This window comes from Copadichromis virginalis, linkage group LG6 (assembly GCF_057382275.1).
Source record: "Copadichromis virginalis isolate Kocher_CV1m ecotype Utaka linkage group LG6, C_Virginalis_male_GT1.1, whole genome shotgun sequence".
Classification (NCBI taxonomy): Eukaryota; Metazoa; Chordata; class Actinopteri; order Cichliformes; family Cichlidae; genus Copadichromis; species Copadichromis virginalis.
In genome coordinates this window covers 5,272,298-5,294,288 of record NC_140623.1, presented here as the reverse complement: position 1 = coordinate 5,294,288, position 21,991 = coordinate 5,272,298, and the positions used below count along the sequence as shown (strand labels likewise).

Genomic DNA, 21,991 nt, shown 5'->3' with positions numbered 1-21,991 from the left:
ATGCTCTGCTCAGCATATCTTGTCACTCCTGTTGTAGTTGTTTCAATCGTTTACCTCGAACCTGAGAGCTCCACACTCGTGCTGATGGTTTTATAGATCCACTTTCTTTGATTCTACTTAAATAAACATCTACTCTACTGAAGCAAAGCATAAAAAGATAAATTTGATGCTTATCAAGTACAAAAAAATATCTATGAACTCTCTTTCTGTGAATAAAATGACTGTCATGCACTTTACACAGTTTCATATTTTGCATTTATTTCTCGACACAAATATACTGATTTAATTTATCAAGTGACCCAAAAACTGATCAAATGTGATCTCTATGAGGACAAAAGAGAAATCACTTCAGTTGTGTGGATCTGGGAGAACTGCCTCTCTCTGTGCTCTCTGGGAAAGTTCTTGAAAGAGACAGGATGCAAAGTGTGCTGTGTGTTTTTCCCACTCATCTGAAGAACATACCCCGGTAGCCAAATTGGCCCAGGAGTGGTCTAACTCGAGCTTGTTTGCCAGCATCTCCCCAAACTCCTGAAACTCTGAGTAAAGTCAAAGCATGTGCTTGCAGGTACTCTTTCTTACTGATGGACAATAAGGTGAAAAATTCATTTTACCTCCATGAGCAGTACTTGGAGGATTTCTTGAACTTGAAGGCTGAGCGGGATAGAGTATTCCTAGGTAACGGCCTGGTAGGAGGGGAGTACACTGAGCCTGTTGCCATAGTGTAGCCAGGAGTAGCTGTGGAGAAGAGGGGGGTAGTGCCTGTGCCTGTTTTAAAGAGGAAGTGCCTACAGTGAGAGAGAAAAGGGAGGAACACATTAGTTACAGTTACATATACTGAAATTCTTTACATACACAGGAAATGAACTGCTGTGTTACAGTGTTGCCACTTGGTGACAGCGCCAAATGACTGTGTGAAAATAAGTCTCATTACACACCACAATCAAGTGGCTGAGCTGTCGAACTACAGCAAAGCTTGTTTTCAGTACTGTGTCTCAGACCTTTATACAGATTTCATGAACACAGTGTCACAACCTTCCAAGACAACTTTAGAGTCATGAAACTTACACAAATAATCTGGAAACCCTGTGAGACCCAGCCCATCAAAGAACTGAGATGTTTAATAACCCTTATAACAAAATCCACTTTGTTTTGCTATATCATGTTGTGTATGATATGTTTTTATTAGATATTTTTTGTATCACATTTGATACATTGGGTGTTTTTGGCAACTTTTTGTTAACAACAATGTTAATTTTAGACAAAAAAAAGAGTTTTGTCGATGGCACTTTGAAATTATGGCAAGTATTGATCATGTTGATGAGATAGAGGTCATTAAAGGGTTAAACTCAATTTGCTGTCCAACAAGTGCAGGCAAAATAAAGGCGTGTTTCCTCAGGGTCAACACAAACCTTTAAAAACACACACAAACAAACGTCAATTAAGCAACCTCACAAACACACACACTGCCCAAGACGTCTAGCTGTAAAATAGCCTCTCACTGGCTGTAAGCAGCAACCAGTGGTTAATACCAGTTTGGTAAAAGTGACTGTGTAGGAATGACAAATAATCAAAACTAAGGTTGAAACATTGCCACACAGTCTTGGGTGTAGTACTGTATATGTCCTAAACAGCAGTTCAGCATTCTAACAGCTTGTGGGAGAAAGCGGTTCATTCTGCAGGTTCAGTCTGTAGTAGGGCTGGGCGATATGGCCTAAAATCAATATCACGATAAATTGAGCAGTTAACCTCGATAACGATAAATGGACGATAACCACCCCAAGTGCCAAAGAAACAAACGTTTTTGTTTTCTTCATTTGATGGGGCTGTGGCAGGCAGCATAGTTCCTCCAGTTATTTTGATAATATTATTCCCCCTAGACCTATTCATTGCAATTATATTATTACCACTTTAAAGGACTGTAAAATGTCACTGAAAATAAATGAAGACAATAGTAGTAAGCACTTTTAGTGGTTAAGATTTATTAACTGAACAAAATAAAAAGTGTAGGATACAATATGTAACCATGCTCTCTAAAAAATGTGTATCCCTTGTAAACAAAATAGTTTAATAATAAATATGTTTCACATTGGCTATTCACAAAGTAAACAATGATTGTGCAAATGTAATGCCGTCATGGACAAAGGCCTATCTCTGCTAAGGCCTTGAGGTACTAGAACTTGTAAACAAATAATGTCACAAACACAAATGTCAATTGAACACAGAAAAAACGATAATAAATACTAAGCACTGCCATGTGACTCGTGAAAACTATAAACTCTTAAACAAAAACATTAAATAGTGCTGTTTGCAAAAAACTTCAATAGAACACTGATAGTTAAAATTAGGCAGGGCTTGAACAGGGCACTTCAAAAAGGGCAGCAGCAGACTTGGTATCCTGAGCGGTTCAATCAAACTACTGTTGTAGATGTTTACCTGAGTAGTGTTTACTCCAGGTTCTTGCTAAGAAACACAAGCATATTGACCATGTCAGGTTTCAGGCAGGATCTTTAATTTACAAAGTTAAAAAGGGTTGGCACAGTAATAAAACATTTTAAAAATCATGTATTTTGCTACATTTCACAGCACAACATGATCAACACTGGCTCACAATAAGTCTTCTGTAAAAACTTTCTGGATACACTGCTGCTCAGCAGTCTTAAGTATTTTATGCCTATATAAACATTATTCAAACATTAATACTTTCAATTTTGAATATGACGCACAGAATTAAAGTCACTTTAAAACACACCAGATGTCACCACCCAAATATATTAAGATGTACACACTTACCGATTGCCAGGTGCAGCCTGTGCCCAAAACATTGCACCCGTGTCCATTTATTGAGCTTGACAGCTTTCACAATATTTGGGCCGTTGTCAGTTGTTATAGCAACAAGGTCCTCTTCACTGATGTCCCATGCAGACAGCATCGCTCTCAACCCCTGTCCAACCATCTCCCCCGTGTGATCAGATGGAAAATAGGCCGTCTCGAGCACTCTGGTACGCAGCTCCCATTTGTTGTCGATGTAATGAACTGTGAGACTAATATACGGCTCCATTGTACGGCTGGACCAGAGATCGGATGTGGCTGCAACGTGCTTAACGTATCTCAATTCAGCAGCAACCTTTTCCCTCTCTGTGCTGTACATGCTGGGAATGATAGTTTTTGAAAAATATTTTCGTGATGGGAGTTCGTATTGTCAATTATTTTCATGAAGTGTCTGAACCCGTTGCGTTCCACTGTAGCAATAGGAGCCATGTCTTTTGCTATGTGGTAGCCTATAGCATTTGTGATTTCTTGCCATCTTTTTGAAGTTCGCTCATATAGTTGAGTACTAGCAAATGCTTCGGTTATTGACCGCTGCCTGGTGGAGGAAGACGTTTTTGCTGGTCCTACTCTCTTCTCGCTTTGAGCTTTTTTTATGTCTTCGAATTGAATCACATGGTTGTGCTGCAGGTGGTGGAAGAGGTTGGTTGTGTTACCTTGACTTGACGCAACAGTCTTTTTGCAGAGTTTACATTTAACAATTTTTTGATCAATATCATCCTTGTTGAATCCAAAATGTTCCCAAACGATTGATGATGCATTTTTTTTGTTAACAAGCGTCTCCTCTTCCTCCTCCACCAGCTCTACCTCCGTCGCTGCTGCTTCAACATTTAAATCGTCCTCCATTTGTTCACCCGTGTCTCGTCTTTTTACAGGTAGTAGAGTCATGTGACTCCACCCCGTCAAGTCTGTAACGTAGCACAGCGTCTTAAAGGGACATGAACATCGCCAACCTGCACATGCCTTTTCTTTTTTTTAAATACCGAATTTACCGACATGGGCAAAATGACGTCGATGAGAGTCATAAATTTCGGTAACGATAACTTTTTGATATATCGCCCAGCCCTAGTCTGTAGGTTCAGTCTGCAGGTTTAGTCTGCAGGTTCAGTCTGCAGGTTCAGTCTGCAGGTTCAGTCTGTAGGTTCAGTCTGCAGGTTCAGTCTGCAGGTTCAGTCTGCAGGTTCAGTCTCTAGGTTCAGTCTGCAGGTTCAGTCTGTAGGTTCAGTCTGTAGGTTCAGTCTGCAGGTTCAGTCTGCAGGTTCAGTCTCTCGGTTCAGTCTGCAGGTTCAGTCTGTAGGTTCAGTCTGCAGGTTCAGTCTGCAGGTTCAGTCTGTAGGTTCAGTCTGCAGGTTCAGTCTGTAGGTTCAGTCTGCAGGTTCAGTCTGCAGGTTCAGTCTGCAGGTTCAGTCTGTAGGTTCAGTCTGCAGGTTCAGTCTCTAGGTTCAGTCTGCAGGTTCAGTCTCTAGGTTCAGTCTGCAGGTTCAGTCTGCAGGTTCAGTCTGTAGGTTCAGTCTGTAGGTTCAGTCTGCAGGTTCAGTCTGTAGGTTCAGTCTCTAGGTTCAGTCTGTAGGTTCAGTCTGCAGGTTCAGTCTGCAGGTTCAGTCTGTAGGTTCAGTCTGTAGGTTCAGCCTCTGTTAACGTGGAACCGTTTGCCTGATGGCATCAGTTAAGAACATTTATGGATACGGTGTGAGGGGTCCTTTATTATGTTTAGTGGCCTATTCCTGCAGAATCTCTGGAAGAGGTCTTGGACAGAGGAAAGGAAACTCTCGGCTGCTCCAACTAGTCTCTGCAGTCATGTTTTGTCTGACATACTGCAGCTAGAATACCACGCTGACACACATTATGACAACCACACCACTTAAAAAAATTCTGAGGATGCTGGTGAGGAGAGGGACTTGTTTCAAACTCCTTTCTTTGCTTTTTGGATCACTGAGATTTTCTGATGCTAGTTCAGACCTTGCAAGATCTCCACACCTAGGAACCTGACATCTTCCTCTCCCTCTACTGATTGGCCGCTGATGGTGAAGGGGGGAGCATGCTTGATCCACACCTTGTGAAAGTCGATGATCACCTTTTATGTTTCGGCTACATTTAGCACCCGATGGTTCTCCCTACACCAGCCCTCAAGGTGTTCAACTTTTTTTCAATGCAATGATTCATCATTTCCACGAATCAGTCCCACCACTGTGGTATCATATTCGAACTTAATGATTAGGTTACCCTCATATCTAGATACACAGTTGTATGTTAGCAGCATAAACAACAGTGGGCTGAGAACACAGCCTTGAGAAGATCCAGTGCTCAGTGTAATAGGCTTGGAGTTGTTTTTCCCAACATGGAGAGACTGAGGTCTCTCAGTCAGAAAGACCAGGATCCAGAGACATACGGTGGTGTTCAGGCCAAGTAAGGAGAGTTTCTCTATTAGTCTCTGTGAAATCATGAGCTAAACCCAATGGACCGAAGGTATCTTTCAGGTCCAGATGGGTGATGACCGAGTGTGGTGGACATTTTTTCCCAGTTTAGGTTTCTTTAGTTATTTGTCATCCCTCATTGCCTGTTTTGCCACTACGCCACTTTGTTAATAAACATCACTAGCATTGGTTCTGTGACTGTTTTTGCTGGGGGGTCCGAGGAGCCCGTCCGGCCATCATCCTCGCCTGCAGCGCCACCCTCGCCTGCAGCATCAGCATCATTCACCCTCGCCTGCAGCAGCAGCATCCTCCGCTTCGCCTGCAGCACCCTCATCCTCCGCTTCGCCTGCAGCAGCCTCCGCTTCAGCTTCTGCCTCGCCTGGTGCTGCGGGGCCACGCCGCCTTCAGGTCCCCAACTGCCGCCTCACCATCGTCGGTCATCTGCCAGGCCGCATGTTGGGCATCATCGCCACTGTGGACGACCTCCTGAACGCTGCCGCTGCCTTCCGCGCGGCCGGCCTCCAGACTTGTGTCGCCGTCACCACTGCCTTCCGCATGGCCAGCCTCCGGAGATGAACTGTTCTGGACTGCTGTGCCGCCGTCCTCCGGGTCGGCCTCCCGAACTGTTTTGGATCTGCTCTCTGTGCTTCGGGGGGTTTCCTTTGGTTGTTTTTGGACTCCTGTGTGTTCTCCTGCCTGTTGCTGGTTCGTCTGTGTTCCACGGTGTCTTTTTCCTTATCTGCGTCTCTCTGCCTCTCACACTGTTTGGTATCATCTCAGGTTTGTTATTTAGTTTTCCCAGTTTAGGTTTCTTTAGTTATTTGCCATCCCTCATTGCCTGTTTTGCCACTACGCCACTTTGTAAATAAACATCACTAGCATTATCATCTACTGCCTGCATTTTGGGTCCTTTCTCCCTCCAACACCACATGGCTCGCCTTGGCAGACGTGACAGTTTCGTTACTGGCCTGCTATGCCTCAGAAGTGGTTTGTAAGCAGACACCAGCATAATGAAAAGTTGATCAGAGCAGCCGAGGTGTGTGTGTGTGTGTGTGTGTGTGTGGGGGGGGGAGGGGGGGTAGTCTTGCATGCATCTGGGTGGTTTGTATACACAAAGTGCAACATGCTCCCTCCTCTGGTTTTAAAATCCACACATTGCTTGAACTTAGGGAGCACAGCCTTTAAACTGGTGTGGTTAAAATCTCCTGCAATCACTATGAAGCTATCCAGGTGTTTAGTTTAGCTCACTGATGGCTCAGTAGGAGTAGCCTTAGCATTAGCGTCGGAAGCTACGTAAACAACTACAATAACCGTGGTAAATACTCTTGACAGATAAAATGGCCAACATTTTACAATAAGAAACTCTGCCATGTGAGAACAGTGTTAGGTAGCTAATGTGGTACACCAGGTTATATTTCTATGATGCAGAGACCCCATCTTGGCTCTTACCGCTGTTAGCACCTCTGACTGTTTTGAACAGATGCGGCTACTAACTAAAGATGGCTAGCTAGGATACAGTCTTTCATCCAAATATTGTCACTTCTGGCTCAGAAAAGCAAACATGGCAGTAACCAAAACATTAATGTTAAAGCTTTAAAATTGCGATTCAATAACCAATGGATGACATCCAGTGATTAAATGAGTTTTTCACGCAGGCTGTACACTTCCAAACTCTGTACTCTCCCAAATCTAACATCAAGCCCTCATTTAGTTTATGACCCATCATTCATCTACATCTACAGCTAATTGTAGTTAAACATAAAATGCAATCACAGGGTTAACAATATTTGTTTGGGATACTTGACATATTTAGGATGTTAACGACATCTTTGAGAGTTTTGTAATATCTATTAAGTCAATAAGAAGTGTCCAAAGTGTTCATGCAGACAAATATTCTGGCCACATCATAGCCAGGTTATTCTTGAGGGAAGTTTTGAATTGCTTATCCATCTTAGTGTCACAGGTGTTTCTATAACAGCTGACATACAGGTAGACAAATGAGTGGGCACAGTCTGGACAGACTGCCAGTCCTTTAAACTTTAGTAACGTGAACGGAAAAGGAGAAAAAGGCAGCTGAGGGGCCAGTTAGTTTATGGCCAGGTATTTTTGAAAAAGATACTGAAGTGGAATATGTAGCTGCAACAAGTGGTGCTCCCACCTGCAACGTGCGGTTCGTCAGTATTACCTGAAAGATAATCACCTGAAAAACAAAGCTAATTAAAGCTGCTACCACAGGCTACATTTCTTGAGTCCTCAGACAGAAACTGTTGAGAATGAAGATGAAAAAGTTGTCAGAGAGCTCATCTTGTTCTTGACACTAGCAAGATAAACAGGTTATTAGCCCTCTACAACAGTCAACCAAAGGACAATGGGTCATATACAGATGACTTTCTAGAGGTTCATTAAAAGAAAAAATCCGTCTTTGGAAAATTTCAGAGTAAATATGAAATTTCTATTTAGCACATAGAATCCATGTAGGCCTACAGTAATTATCAAGGTCACAATGTTCAATTAATGACAGGACCTCAGCTAATGATCATCTGTAATTCTAATTAGACTGTTCTCTAATAGGGCTGTGTGATTAACAATTAGAACCAATTATAAGAAGGGCTCTTCAATTAGTACGTGCCTGTGGGCAATATGTGAAGAGAGAGACAGAGAGAGGAAAAGAAGGCAAAAGTGAGAAACCAGCAGATGAATCATGGACTGATTTTGTGTAAAGTAGTGTTTTAGTGTGTAATCAAAGGCATGAGAGATGCTCAATCACTCGACCAAACAATGGCCCAAAACAATAAGGAAGGATTTGTAATTACATTCATTACATTACACTAAGTTCATGCCAGGAGTTTGTTACCCAGAAATGATGACTGTATTATATTTTGGTACATTAACTCATCAATTTAAAAAAGTACAAACATCTACATCAACATAACAAACCACCACATAAATCGAGGAGATGAATTAGTGCGGTTGCTGATTTTGTTCAGATCTTAGAGAGGAGACAAACTGAGACGATGACGATGAACTCTTAGATCCAATGTTCCAAAGACACAGGGAAGAACAACTTCCACAGGTACTCTTAAACCCAATCACATCCATGCACACCTTATCATCCTCTCTCTCTCTCTCTGTGACCTCACTGCAACATGAGTTAAAACATAGTTGAAACTTTAAAATCACTTTGTTACATTTTCTTCTTTTTTGTCTTGTACTTTTAAGTGATTTATTATTAATTCCATCACATATGAAAATGCTTTCCTTTATGTCTCATTCGGCTAATTAATTCAGTTCAATTCAATTCTATGTATACAACAACAACAGTCGCCTCCAGGCGCTTTATATTGTAAGGTAGACCCTACAGTAATAAAAAGAAAAAAGAGAAAACCCCAACAATCACATCAAATCCTATGACCAAGCACTTTGGTGACAATGGGAAGGAAAAACTCCCTTCTAACAGGAAGAAACTTCCAGCACTGCCAGGCTCAGGCATCTGCTGTTACCGCTGAGAGAATGAAGACAAGACAAAGACATGCTGTGGAAGAGAGCCAGAGATTATAATGAGTAATAATTAAACGCAGAGAGGTTTATAAACACATGAGTGAAAAAGGTGACCAAAGAAGAAACACCCAGTGCATCATGAGAATCCCCCAGTAGCCTACAGCTATTGCAGCATAACTAAGGGAGGATTCAGGGTCACCTGGTCCAGCCCTAACTATATGCTTTAGCAAAAAGGAAAGTTTGAAGCCTAATCTTGAAAGTAGAGATAGTGTCTGTCTCCTGAATCCAAACTGGAAGCTGGTTCCACAGAAGAGGGGCCTGAAAACTGAAGGCTCTGCCTCCCATTCTACTTTTAAATACTCTAGGAACAACAAGTAGGCCTGCAGAGCGAGAGCGAAGTGCTCTAATAGGGTGATATGGTACTACAAGCTATTATTCAAGACCTTGAGTAGCCCTGAATTTTCATTATTTCAAAAAAAGAAGAAAAAAACTGTCCTTAATCAAGCACTTGAGTCCAAGTAGTTTTGGGAGTTGGTTTTTAATAAAGTTTACTTACTTAAAGCCCCACCTTGTTAAACTTAGCTGACCACATTTTTTTGGAATGCTGAGCTCAATTTCACAAGCCACAGCCGGGCCTGATCAATACCAGAAATGTTGAATCAATAAATTTCTTACATATAACCTGAATGACAAAGAGGAGTAAGCTGTAAGATCACAGAAAGCAACAATTTATAGAAACTAAAGAACAGAGAACAAAGTCACTGTCAGTCTGGAACTTCAACAGATCCTGGTGAGAGTCATTATCCACAAATGAAGGTAAACTTGGAAGAGTAGTGAACCTTTCTTTTAGTAGCCAGTCTCTTAAAATTATTCCAAGCGCAATAAAAAAAGAGAGTGGGGCAGTGAAAACCACTGCTGACAAAAAACAACACAAATGCTCGTCTCACATGAGCCAAAGATTGATCCCCCGAATATTTAGAAACATATACTACAGACTGGTGTGAATAAAGTTAAACTCCTGGCAAAGAAACACGGCATATCATAAAAAGAACATCATGCCAACAGTCAAACATGGCAGTGGTAGCTTTAGAGTCATGGCTTTGCTGCCTCAGGACCTGGATGACGTGGAACCATGAACTCTGCTCTCTACCACAAAATTCTTAAGAACAATGTTTGTGTCCTGAAGCTCAAGTTCACTTGGTTTAGATATGAATGACTCAAAGAAACTGAAATGATGGTTTTGGAGTGACCTAATCAAAGTCCTACCAGATCAGACTGACATGCTTTGATATGACCTTAAACATATATATTATTCATAGTCAAAAAACTCCACTGTGGCTCAATAATTATTCGTCCAAACTCGTTGCCAAACACATGATTGCAGTTCTAAGCACAACTGATAATTAGGTTCAGGTGGCATATATGTTTTTACATACTGCCAGGCAGCTTTTTTCCCCTTAATAAGTGAAAACATGATTTAAAAAATGCATTTTGTATTTACTTAGTTTATCTTAGGTCTTTGTCTAAGTTGTTTGATGATCTGAAACATTAAAGTGGAACAAATATCCAAAAGAAATGAAGAAATCTGATTTTTTTTTTTAGGACAGACCAATTGTTGAATATGAACTTAAGGATTTGGGTTTCTGAATAAAGACATATTATTGGAACTTCACAAAAAACATGGAAAGTGAAGTAAATAGCAGAATAAAGCGTGTGCATGTGTGCAGCACAAATCGATTACAGCAGAAAGAGACAGACACGGATAATCAAGTGTGAAATGATTGTAAGCGGTGCTCTTAGCTGAAAGTAGCCCGCTGTCAGCCCTAACTAATCTTGTAACAATATCACTTCATATGCACTATTTTCAACCTGTTTTACATTAAGACACTTAACAATCATCTGGTCTTGAGTACAATGGAACTGACACAAAGAGGATTAGAACCATGTTGATGCTTGTTTAACAAAAATGTAGTCAAGTGTAAATGTTGTATCTGCTATAACAACACATTTCTACTCACAATATCTACTCACACACATCGCCATGGTGACATAATATTTTTAATTTACGTGCATTTCGTCATTTAACTTTGGTTTCATTCTGTGCCTCATGTGTGTCTGGTACAGGACCACCTCATGGAGTTATTTCAGAAGAAAACAACAATGTAACCATGCCAGTAAATAACTTTGTAACACAGTAAACTGGCAAAAAGAAACTTTAACATATAATATGTATCTTGAAAAAGTGTTCATGTTCACCAAGCATAAATTAGGATTTACTTTAGCTTTAAACTAAGAATCACATTTATTAGAAAATGGTAACACTTGGTTCGACACCTGTCTTGTGTGTCATTAACATAAGCCCCCTGCACAAAGCAGGACCCAGTTGTGTCCTCATCAGTGGGGGGAATACCTCAATGCTTCAAAGTGGTGTGTGCATGTGTTTGTCAAAGACAGCATGACGACCTCTAAATGCAAACCAACCAATGCGAACCACTAGGTGTCCATAATACAGCCCTCACTTATTCTGCACCTACAGTTTTGATCACTGTCACCCACATTATCGACTGCAGTTACAAACTACAATCATGAATTTGGTCTAAAATGAAATAATATGTAACAATAATATGTCATGTTAACAATTGCTTAGTAATAATGATTGGTTGAATTTCCTTATTGAACAAACTTCCTTAAATAAAAGAAATTCTGTCCCTTAAAAACATTTAAGCACAGCATATTATTATTATTATTGAGTTGATTTAAGTATACAGTTGGCTTTATTGCTCCTGGTTTTATTGCAACGAGATGACACAAGGTCAATGTTTTTCATTATTAAGTCTTCTAGTCTGTGATGCAGCATCACACTGCTGCTTAGAGTCCCTGCAGGCAGCACCTGATCATTCTTGGAGCTCCAGCATGAGTTAATTGAGTTTTTTATTCTTTTGGACACGATTGGGAATTCTTGTGTCCTACCACAATGGATTTATGGTGCACTGCTCCCTCTACAGTCCCTTGTCTGGATGCCATGCCTCCCCCTCCTGGCTTGGGTGATGTGATTTGTTGCAGGGCATGGATGCGTAAGGCCTTTCTCTGCTTGCCCACATGTTGCAAACCTCAGGTCATCCCTGTGACCGTGATGCCCAGTCCTTGTGCCTGGCTCTCTGGGGCAAGGTGGGCACCTCTTGCTCTGTCTTGGGGTGGTGGGGATGTCGACCTGTGCTGTTGAGGGTTTGCCCTGTTTGTCAGAACCGATGTCCTCCACAGGCTTCAGGTCTCTATGCTGTCCGCAGGCTTGAGTGATGCTAGCTGTCCTGCTTCTTGGATGCTTCTACAATCTAGGTGGGAGCAACATGTGCTGTCTGGCCTCTGCTGAGCCTGAACAAGAACGCTGAACACTGATGGAGATGTTCCTGCATGTTTCTGGCTCAGCACATTACCCCACTAATATCAACTATCAACGTTCAGTGTTGATTGTGGCAGTGTGCGGTTTCTGAGCTCACAGGTTCATTCTGTGTTTCGATCGTTGTTACTTGAATGTTTTATCTGTGGGATTTATTGTGTTACATTTTGCCCTCTTTGATACACAACATAACAGACCAGAAAAAAGAGGACTGGCAAAGATCACATACACATGTGTATGTTGGTCATCCTTGTCATGAGGGCCACAAAAATAAAGAAGAAAGAAAATAAAAAAGAATATGCCATTGTTTAAAATTTCACAAAATGATCAAGACAAATAGTTGATATTTTATTTTGGAGTGTTAATCTAATCTGAAATGACATCGTGACCTAACAAAAATCTGGGAGGCACAAATGTTTAATTCTCTTTTTATTGTCTTCAGAGAAACTGAAAGTCGTTTTTGAATATGTTTTTCCTAAATATCTGTATTTTCTCTCATCTCAGCTGAGGCCACCATTTCAAAGTCGTCCACTTAATGGGTTTGTGCAATGTGCAGCACAGTGGGGAACTGTATTCATTTGATGCCTATAGACTGGAGCAAGCAATGAACTGCTGTCTTTCATCACTATGTACTTGTTACAATCTTTCATCTGGAATATTCATTTTTTTAAGAAGTCAAGCCTCCAGATGACAAATATAGTACAGAAACACAGCACACTGCTATAGTCTTTGAGCAGTTCTGATCCTGGAATTTCTGCTTTAAAAACACCGTTGCTTATGTGCACCTGTCATGCTCACAGTATGGCACAGGTACTCAAAGCAGCCATTAGTTACCATGGCAATCCAGTTTACTGCAGCGTGGTTCAAACAGCACAGGTTAAGTCCATCCTTAGCTCACTAATTTCAGAATTCCTCATTGTACGTTCTTCTTCAGAGTGACTGTCATCACGATGAAAGAGACAGAAAGACTTTTTACATCTGTTCATTTGCAGTGACGAGCTTCTTTTAACTGGGTCTTACCGTAAATACTGACACACACGAATCTGCAGGAATCAAAGGGGAAAACAGATTTGTAGGCAGCGCCAGTCTTAGGATGGCGTTTATCATTCATCAGCTGTTATGGGGGATAGTTTCACCTTTCACGATGTTAGCATTAATGGACCTACCCAAACCTATTCTCAGAGCAAATGTTTTAGTGACTCCATTGGTTGGAAAGGATATAGCATACTGTGTGCATATTTGACAGTCTAGGCTAACAATGTGAGATGTTGGTCTGTTTGATTAAGCTCAGTCGTCTTTGCAGATCAATTATTTGAAAAGACATGTTAACAGGAAAGAGGAAGAACTAGAACACTTGGCTCATTCCATTATGACCACAGTCTTTCTGTATTGCAGCTTCTGCCTTCTTGGCAGGGACGGAGCTAAAGGACCAAGAGCAATCCCCCATGTGGTAATGTGGTAATACCCTGCTACCACAGGTAGATTTGGTCTGTGAAGTTTGCCATGGCAACTACAGATTATCAGTCATTATCATGCAGAGACCTGCAGTAAAGTTTTATTAGCTGGTTTATGTGTCACAAAACCTTTAACTGTACTTTGTGTGCTTTAATTGATTTTAGCTTATTTTTGTTTATTGATGCATTTTTCATTGTTTAGTCCACAGACACAAACAAGTATTTAAATTTGTGTTTAGTGGCTTATTTCTTTGCTGACAGTGAATCTTATACCACTGCAAAGTCTGTTTATTTCCCCTTAAACATCCCCAACATCTGTAATTAGAAATTTAGTTTGAATAATGAAAATGACCCTGATGTCTGGATTTTGTGTGCGCAGACATGATTCGGCTTCGATGGCAGATTAGTGTCTGTGTGTTTGAGGCATCAATGTGAAAGATAGGAAATGTGTCTCCCTCCCATCATTATGCATGATTACAAATAAGAGAAAGGGTACTAACTATGTTCTAGTTTTTAAACAAAAAATCATAATTTATATGTGATTTTGCAAAAAGTTAATTATGCTTAATACTAGTCAGCATATAATCAGGTGATAATAATGACTCTAATAACAGGTCAACATGTCATTAAGATTCCATATGGAGTGGCCTGTTTGTGTAAAGATGGAGGCTGTGTGTGTGTGTGTGTGTGTGTGTGTGAGTGTGTGTGAGTGTGTGTGTGTGTGTGAGTGTGTGTGTGTGTGCGTGTGTGTGTGAGTGTGTGTGTGTGTGTGTGTGTGTGTGTGTGTGTGTGTGCGTGTGTGTGAGTGTGCGTGCGTGTGTGTGAGTGTGTGTGTGCGTGTGTGTGTGTGTGCGTGCGTTGGTAAACATGTATTAGCTGGACATTTCGTCTGAATACACACCACACTAGAAGGACATTTTGAATTAACAGGACAGAGGCGGTGTCCTGCTAATTTTGACTGAAATCTAACAACGTAGAGTGGTTTCTATTGGTCCACTAACCCTAAAAAAACAAAAAAATCAAGATGTCGGTTTAATACATATAAACTTGATTTTGTGTTAAATCTGTGTATCACCAAGAGTGTCCCTGGTGGTAGCGTGTGTAATAGCAGGACCTCATGAATATTCACACATGTGTGAATAATAATGAGGCTTGTGTGTAGTTGTCCCGCCAATTCTTACACAGTCCTTCCAATTCACATGTGGGTTAGATAACTGGTAAATGTTCCAAAATGACCACACCAAATGAACCACTGTATGTTGAACTTAATTGTAATAAAAGCCTGCTTTACCTTGTTGGAAAGAAGACATATGAAGCTTTGCTTTTATATGAAACACTAAGGTTTTGTGTAATTATTCACAGTTATACTAAGTAAATACAGTTACGTACTTACAAAGTGGTATGAAAAAGTATTTGACTGATAAGTTATTTATTTTTTGGTTTGTTCTCTCATTTATCTGTTATCAGATTAGATGAAGAGAACCTGAGTGAATACAAATATAGGTTGTTTTCTATTATCTTATTTTTCAAGGGGAAATGCTTTCCTGGCCCTGTGTAAAGAGGATATTGCAATTCTAAAACAAATGTAAAAAAGAGTGACCTTTATTGGGTACACCTCGAACTGCTCGTTAACTACTCACTAATTGGGCAATCACATAGTGGCAACTCAATGCATTTAGGTGTCATGGTCCTGGGTCTCTCGACCCAGCATTTTGAGTTTGTGGTTATTTTTTATTCACTGTTTTAGGTCCTCTTGCCTTCACGTTTATCTGTGTAAGGTCATAGGACATATAAATAACTGCAACTTGAATCTTTACTGAAAATCAGTATTTGACACAGAGTTCACTCACATGAATTTCACTCACATGTGCTGTAGAAGTGATTTGATTTGAGAGTTCAAACTCACTGCTGTAATGGCTTATGATGATTAATATAATAACTATAATATTGGCCATATCATATTTACACTGACTTTAGTCTCATGAACAACATTAGCTAATTGTTATTTACTAGCTAATCTTAAATGACTGCAGTACAAATATGAAGGCCAACAATCATGTTTTACAGTCCTGTGGTCTCAGCCTCAGATACTTATTAAATCACACAAAGCTCGTGTAGAAACAAACACACAAACAAAATATGTTCTCTTTCATTTCTGTCAAACAAAACTGTATGAAACGTTTCCAGCGATTGGTGTTATGGTTGCTAGGCAACCTGGGCAGCGCGATGGAGGCTAGACCGTCCCATTTCACAAGCCTCTTACTTCCGGCCTTAGCGGTCTTTGAGTACGCAGCCTTTGAGGATCGTTGAGGCTGCGTACTTTAAGGCTGCAGACCCTGAATTGGGATACAGCCTTTGTCTCATGTCAGTGTTTTCAGTTTTGCTTCCTTGGTCTCGTTAGCCCTGATGTCTCCCACCAGTGTTCACCTCCTGCCTCTCATTCCCCTCGTTATGCCCTGTGTATTTTAGCCCTGTATTTTCTGTGCTCCCTGTCGCGTCGTAAACGGCACTAATCCTGTGCTGTGTGTCTCCCCGTGGATTAGTTTTGTATTGTCTCTTATTTTCCAACCAGCAATAAAGCTGCCGTTTTTGAGTTTCACTCCAGTCTTCCGAGAGTCTGCATTTTGGGTCCTTTTCCTCGTTCCTGCCTGCACACAGCTGAACTATGACATTTAGGTATGTAGACATGGTCTACATACATACCTGCATGTTAGACCTAATCCCGAACCAAACTATTTAAAGCGGTATTTCCTTTAATTGTTGCTCCAGTTTTGGATATAATGAATTTATTTTTAGAAAATGGATACGTACCATAGGATTTTAAGGTTGCTGTAATTAAACCTCTATTTAAGAAACCCTCTTTTAATCAAGACAACTTAATGAACTATAGACCTATATCTAATCTTCCCTTCATATCTAAAATTCTTGAGGTAATAGTTGCCAATCAGGTGTGTTAGCACTTAAACAATAACGACCTGTTTGAAGAGTTTCAATCTGGCTTTAGAGCTCATCATAGCACTGAAACAGCTCTGGTGAAAGTTACTAATGATATTCTCATGGCCTCAGATAATGGACTGGTGACCATTCTGGTTCTACTGGACCTCAGTGCTGTTTTTGACACATTCAATCACAATATTCTCATAGAAAGGTTTGAAAATGTTGCAGGGATCAAAGGAACAGCACTAGGCTGGTTTAAATCTTACTTGTCCAACAGACTCAAGGTTTGTTTACGTAAATGATAAATCCTCTTCAACCTCTATGGTTACTTGTGGCGTACACCACAGGGTTCTGTACTTGGACTGATCCTTTTTACTATATATATGTTCCCTATTGGTAAAATCATTAGACAGCATGGGATAAATTTCCATAGCTATGCACACCTAAATCCTGATGAACCTAATCAGTTATAAAGATTACGGGCATGCTTGGAAGACATAAAAACCTGGATGTCTTCAAACTTCCTCCTTTTGAATTCCGACAAGACAGAAGTTGTCTTTGGACCAGAAGCTCAGAAAAACAAATTACTTGGTCAGTCCCTTCATCTGGATGGCATTAAATTAGCCTCCAGTAATAAAGCAAAGAACCTCTGTGTTATTTTTTGACAAAGACATGTCATTTAGATCTGACATGAAAGAGGTTTCTAGGGTCTCCTCCTTCCACCTCCGTAATATTGCTAAAATTAGAAACATCCCATCCAGGAGTGATGCTGAAAAACTAGTTGATGCCTTTGTTACTTCAAGGCTGCATTACTATAACTCTTAACTATCAGGAAGTCCACATAATGCAACTAAAAGTCTTCAGCTGATCCAAAATGCTGCAGCCAGGGTTCTGATGAATATCAAAAGAACAGATGACATCTCCTCCCGTGTTTTAAATGCACTTTAGAACAGCACGCAGCAACACTACATATGAGCGAGCGGAGGGAGGCATGGGGTCTTCACAGAGCCCCACTCTCTGCCAGCCGTCAGGGCGGGGGGCCTGAAGGTGGAATTGGCCATCTGATCGAGGCCTGGGTTGCAGCGGCCCCCTGCCACTGCGGAGCCGGGGACGGTCTGCTTGATTTCCACCTCAGGGAGGAGGGCAACATCTGGGTCTGGGTATGAGTTCCCCCTCCGGGGCAAGAATACCTGGACCTGGGATGTAGAGAATGTTTGGGGAGTGTGATTGTGTGTACAGTGTCCATTTATGTCTGTGTCCACGTTGGGTGAGGGCCGAGTGTTTGTGGTTGTGTGTATGAGGGTGGGAAGGTATGTTTGTGTCTGCCGTACACATCACCACAAACAACACCACAAGCAGAGCACAAGTTTTAAGCCAGCGTGGTGTGATTATAGATGCCGTGCAGGTGGGTCCATCTCACATGCAGCGGCATCGCAGAACACGCCCCGCCACATACCCTCTTCCCCCGACTAAGACCGAGGAGCCACCTCCCCCCCCCCCCCCTCCATGAGCAAGCGAGGGAATAGGCCTGGAGCATCAGCGCCCCAGCCCAGCCACGGGGAAGTGACTACCTGGGCGTTCGCCTGTAGATCTAGCGGCGCTGGTGACGAGGTGGTTCCAGGGACCGCCCACGCTTCCAGCGGCACCCCCATCCCGCTAGCGCACCAGCCTGTGGCTCACCTGAGCCGGTCGTTCCCTCGCGCTGTCCAACAATTACAAGAATCATACGGTTGCTGTAACAGATTGTAGATACAATGCAGGTGAGTCCATCTCACCTGCAGCAGCATCCCAGACCAGCCACAATAATAAAGATTTTTCTATTTCATTATAAACTTTGTCCTAATTATGTCATGAGTTTTTACTATTTAAAAAGAAAAAGAAAGCATCACAAAAACACTTAAGGTCATGAAAATTAATTGTATTGCTGCAATACTTAAATATCTGTGGTCTAATCTATTTTTATTCACCAATCTCATTGTAGCAATAATATGCCTTTTTGGTCCAAGTTAATTATTTGAATTTTAAAACTCTTTTAGCCAAATAACTTTGAAGTTGTTACTAAAACTCATCATCCCCATTTACTACTTTTGTTTCATTCTTTAAAAATTTAGAAGCATAAATATCAGTCTTTTGGAAAAATTACATTTTATACAGTATTATTAAGTCTACATATTCCAAGTGAGTTATGTCAGAATGCACTAGAGCAATTTAACTCTATTACATCATAGCATTCTATTTGCAAGAATCCCAGTGTTAATCCACTGTTCTTGGCCAATGATATCCACTCCTCAGCACTATGGGGGCGCTAATGTACATCTACGCTGGTTGCCAACCACCATGAACATTTAAAGAGCAGAAGAAGAAGAAGAGGACACTAAAGAGTTCAGGTGCACGACATGAGGATTTAATGAGACAGCTTTTATCTTACTGCTTTCGTGGAAGATCAGGTGAGAACCATACAAATTCCCTTACACATGATGTTTATATAAATATATTCATCCAATAAAGCAAAGTAATATAGGTTATTATATTACGTTCGGATACACCAAAGCATCTAATTTTTGACAGTTTAGCTAGCCAGCATGCTAGTAGCAAAAGTTTGACATTCTGTTGCTGTTGGTTTGATTAATTTTGGTTTTAGCATCACAAAACTTGTGGTTTTAAAACTAGTGAGATCTGTTTTCAGAAAATATTTTACAAATGAAACAAAAACTGTAGGACAAATATGCTTATTGTTCAACCATACTAAATCATTATTTTAATTTATAACTTTAAGAAATATAAAAGGTTAAGGAAATGTGGATATGAAAATTAACTCATTAAGATTTGCAGTAACCTTAGACCAAATAAAATATACGAAACAGAACTTCCACAGGTAGGGCATGCAGCCTCTGACACACAGTGATACAAGATAGGAGGAACTGTTGGGAAACACAGATATTTGGAACCTTTAGGGGAGCTCTCCCCAACATAAATAGATTTTTCGATCTGTTTATTTCTATGTCTACATACATTTTGTAGTATAATGTGTTATTTCTAAAGTCATTAATACCTGATCTTTGCAGGGGATGGCGGCAACAAGGCCACGGAGAGCTAAAATAAATCCCATACAAGATGCTAGGTATTACTGCTCCTTAGGTGAAGACAAGGCAGGATTTGATGTGAGGTATATTGATTCATTTAAAGGTGAGTTGATTCCAAAGAATGCAGTCAGCTTCTCAAAATAGAAATTTTTATGTTTTTTGTAGTTTTTTTGTAGCATACCATGCATGAGAAAATTAATAATCACGAATATAATTATACTTGTTTTATTATTATTATTATTATATTTCTATTTTTTCCTTGTCTTTCCCCAAGGAATTATGAACATGTTACATGTTCCAAAATAAATAATACAATATAATCAAATAAAAAACATATTTAAAAACAAGAAGGATTTTAATTAAATGGTTTATAGTTTATTGCCCAATTTGTTTTTGATGTGTGTCTTTAGGTCGCGGTGTGTTCAGCTGTCGGTCATTTCAAAAGGGAGATTTTCTTTTTGAGTACAGAGGACAAATCATAACTAAAGAGGAACAAGAAAACCGAATGAAACTTTACCATGATGCACTCAAGGTTTTCATATTTGATTTCAAGTTCAATGGAAAACAGTTATGGTATGTAACTGCTTTGATAAAGGATAAAATACATGAGGTTTACAAATTATAATATTCAAATAATATTTTGAATTGAATATTAAAATGTTATTCAGACGTTCTACAACCTAATATACTTAATGACTTTCTTTACAGAGTGTAATTGTTATTGTATACTTTTTGTTTTAGTGTTGATGCTACCAGAGAGGACGGCTCACTTGGCAGACTTGTAAATGACGATAATGTGAATCCAAACAGTAAAATGACAGTTACCAGAGTGGATGGAAGGCCCCATCTCTGTTTGTTTGCAATCAAAGATATTGGTCCAGGAGAAGAAATCACCTATAACTATGGTGATTCCAACTGGCCATGGAGAAGCAAGGTATAATGTAAATAGTACAGTATAAGTATAAATAGTATTAAATGAATAAAGGCTATACTGAAAAGTATGCATACACACACGGGTCCTGTGTAATACTCAACTGGACAGGTCCAGACATTAGGAGGACTGTATTCATCTTGGCTAGACCCAAAGACTGCCATTCATTATTCATGCTTCTTCCTTAGAAATCCAACATGGTGGCATCTCAGGCTGTGGATGAGAATGCAGCCAGTTCCTCTCCTAACGACGCAACAAAGGTAAATTGGAGTTTCAGTGTCAGATTGTTTTAGTTGTAGACTGAGGTGCTAGTTATTAGGCAGTATTGAGGTATGTGGGTCCTTGGTTATCTTGACCAAGTAAGATGCACGCATTAGGAGGACTGGGATTTGAAACAGGAAGTATAAACAACTGAGTTCTACCTACAAGTGCGCCCACACACACGGGTCCTGTGTATTACTCAACTGGACAGGTCCAGACATTAGGAGGACCGAGTTTCGAAATGAATTCAGATCAATGAGAGTTACTCTGGCAATTGTGCATACACACACGGGTCCTGTGTATTACTCAACTGGACAGGTCCAGACATTAGGAGGACTGTATTCATCTTGGCTAGACCCAAAGACTGCCATTCATTATTCATGCTTCTTCCTTAGAAATCCAACATGGTGCCATCTCAGGCTGTGGATGAGAATGCAGCCAGTTCCTCTCCTAACGACGCAACAAAGGTAAATTGGAGTTTCAGTGTCAGATTGTTTTAGTTGTAGACTGAGGTGCTAGTTATTAGGCAGTATTGAGGTATGTGGGTCCTTGGTTATCTTGACCAAGTAAGATGCACGCATTAGGAGGACTGAGATTTGAAACAGGAAGTATAAACAACTGAGTTCTACCTACAAGTGCGCCCACACACACGGGTCCTGTGTATTACTCAACTGGACAGGTCCAGACATTAGGAGGACTGAGTTTAGAAATGAATTCAGATCAATGAGAGTTACTCTGGCAATTGTGCATACACACACGGGTCCTGTGTATTACTCAACTGGACAGGTCCAGACATTAGGAGGACTGTATTCATCTTGGCTAGACCCAAAGACTGCCATTCATTATTCACGCTTCTTCCTTAGAAATCCAACATGGTGCCATCTCAGGCTGTGGATGAGAATGCAGCCAGTTCCTCTCCTAACGACGCAACAAAGGTAAATTGGAGTTTCAGTGTCAGATTGTTTTAGTTGTAGACTGAGGTGCTAGTTATTAGGCAGTATTGAGGTATGTGGGTCCTTGGTTATCTTGACCAAGTAAGATGCACGCATTAGGAGGACTGAGATTTGAAACAGGAAGTATAAACAACTGAGTTCTACCTACAAGTGCGCCCACACACACGGGTCCTGTGTATTACTCAACTGGACAGGTCCAGACATTAGGACTGTATTCATCTTGGCTAGACCCAAAGA

General features: G+C 40.6%; 1 protein-coding gene and 1 pseudogene across 1 annotated transcript in view; one reads left to right on the top strand and one right to left on the bottom strand.

Annotated features, from left to right (window-relative positions):
• tenm3 (teneurin transmembrane protein 3) overlaps window positions 1-21,991 on the bottom strand; it is a 351,882-nt gene that overhangs the window by 104,922 nt on the left and 224,969 nt on the right. Inside the window, exon 8 of the mRNA XM_085458328.1 lies at window positions 612-785. Coding sequence (XP_085314454.1) covers window positions 612-785 — 174 coding nt within the window. The remainder of the gene's footprint in view (window positions 1-611; window positions 786-21,991) is intronic.
• LOC146707015 (histone-lysine N-methyltransferase Set8-like) lies at window positions 18,257-21,451 on the top strand (annotated as a pseudogene).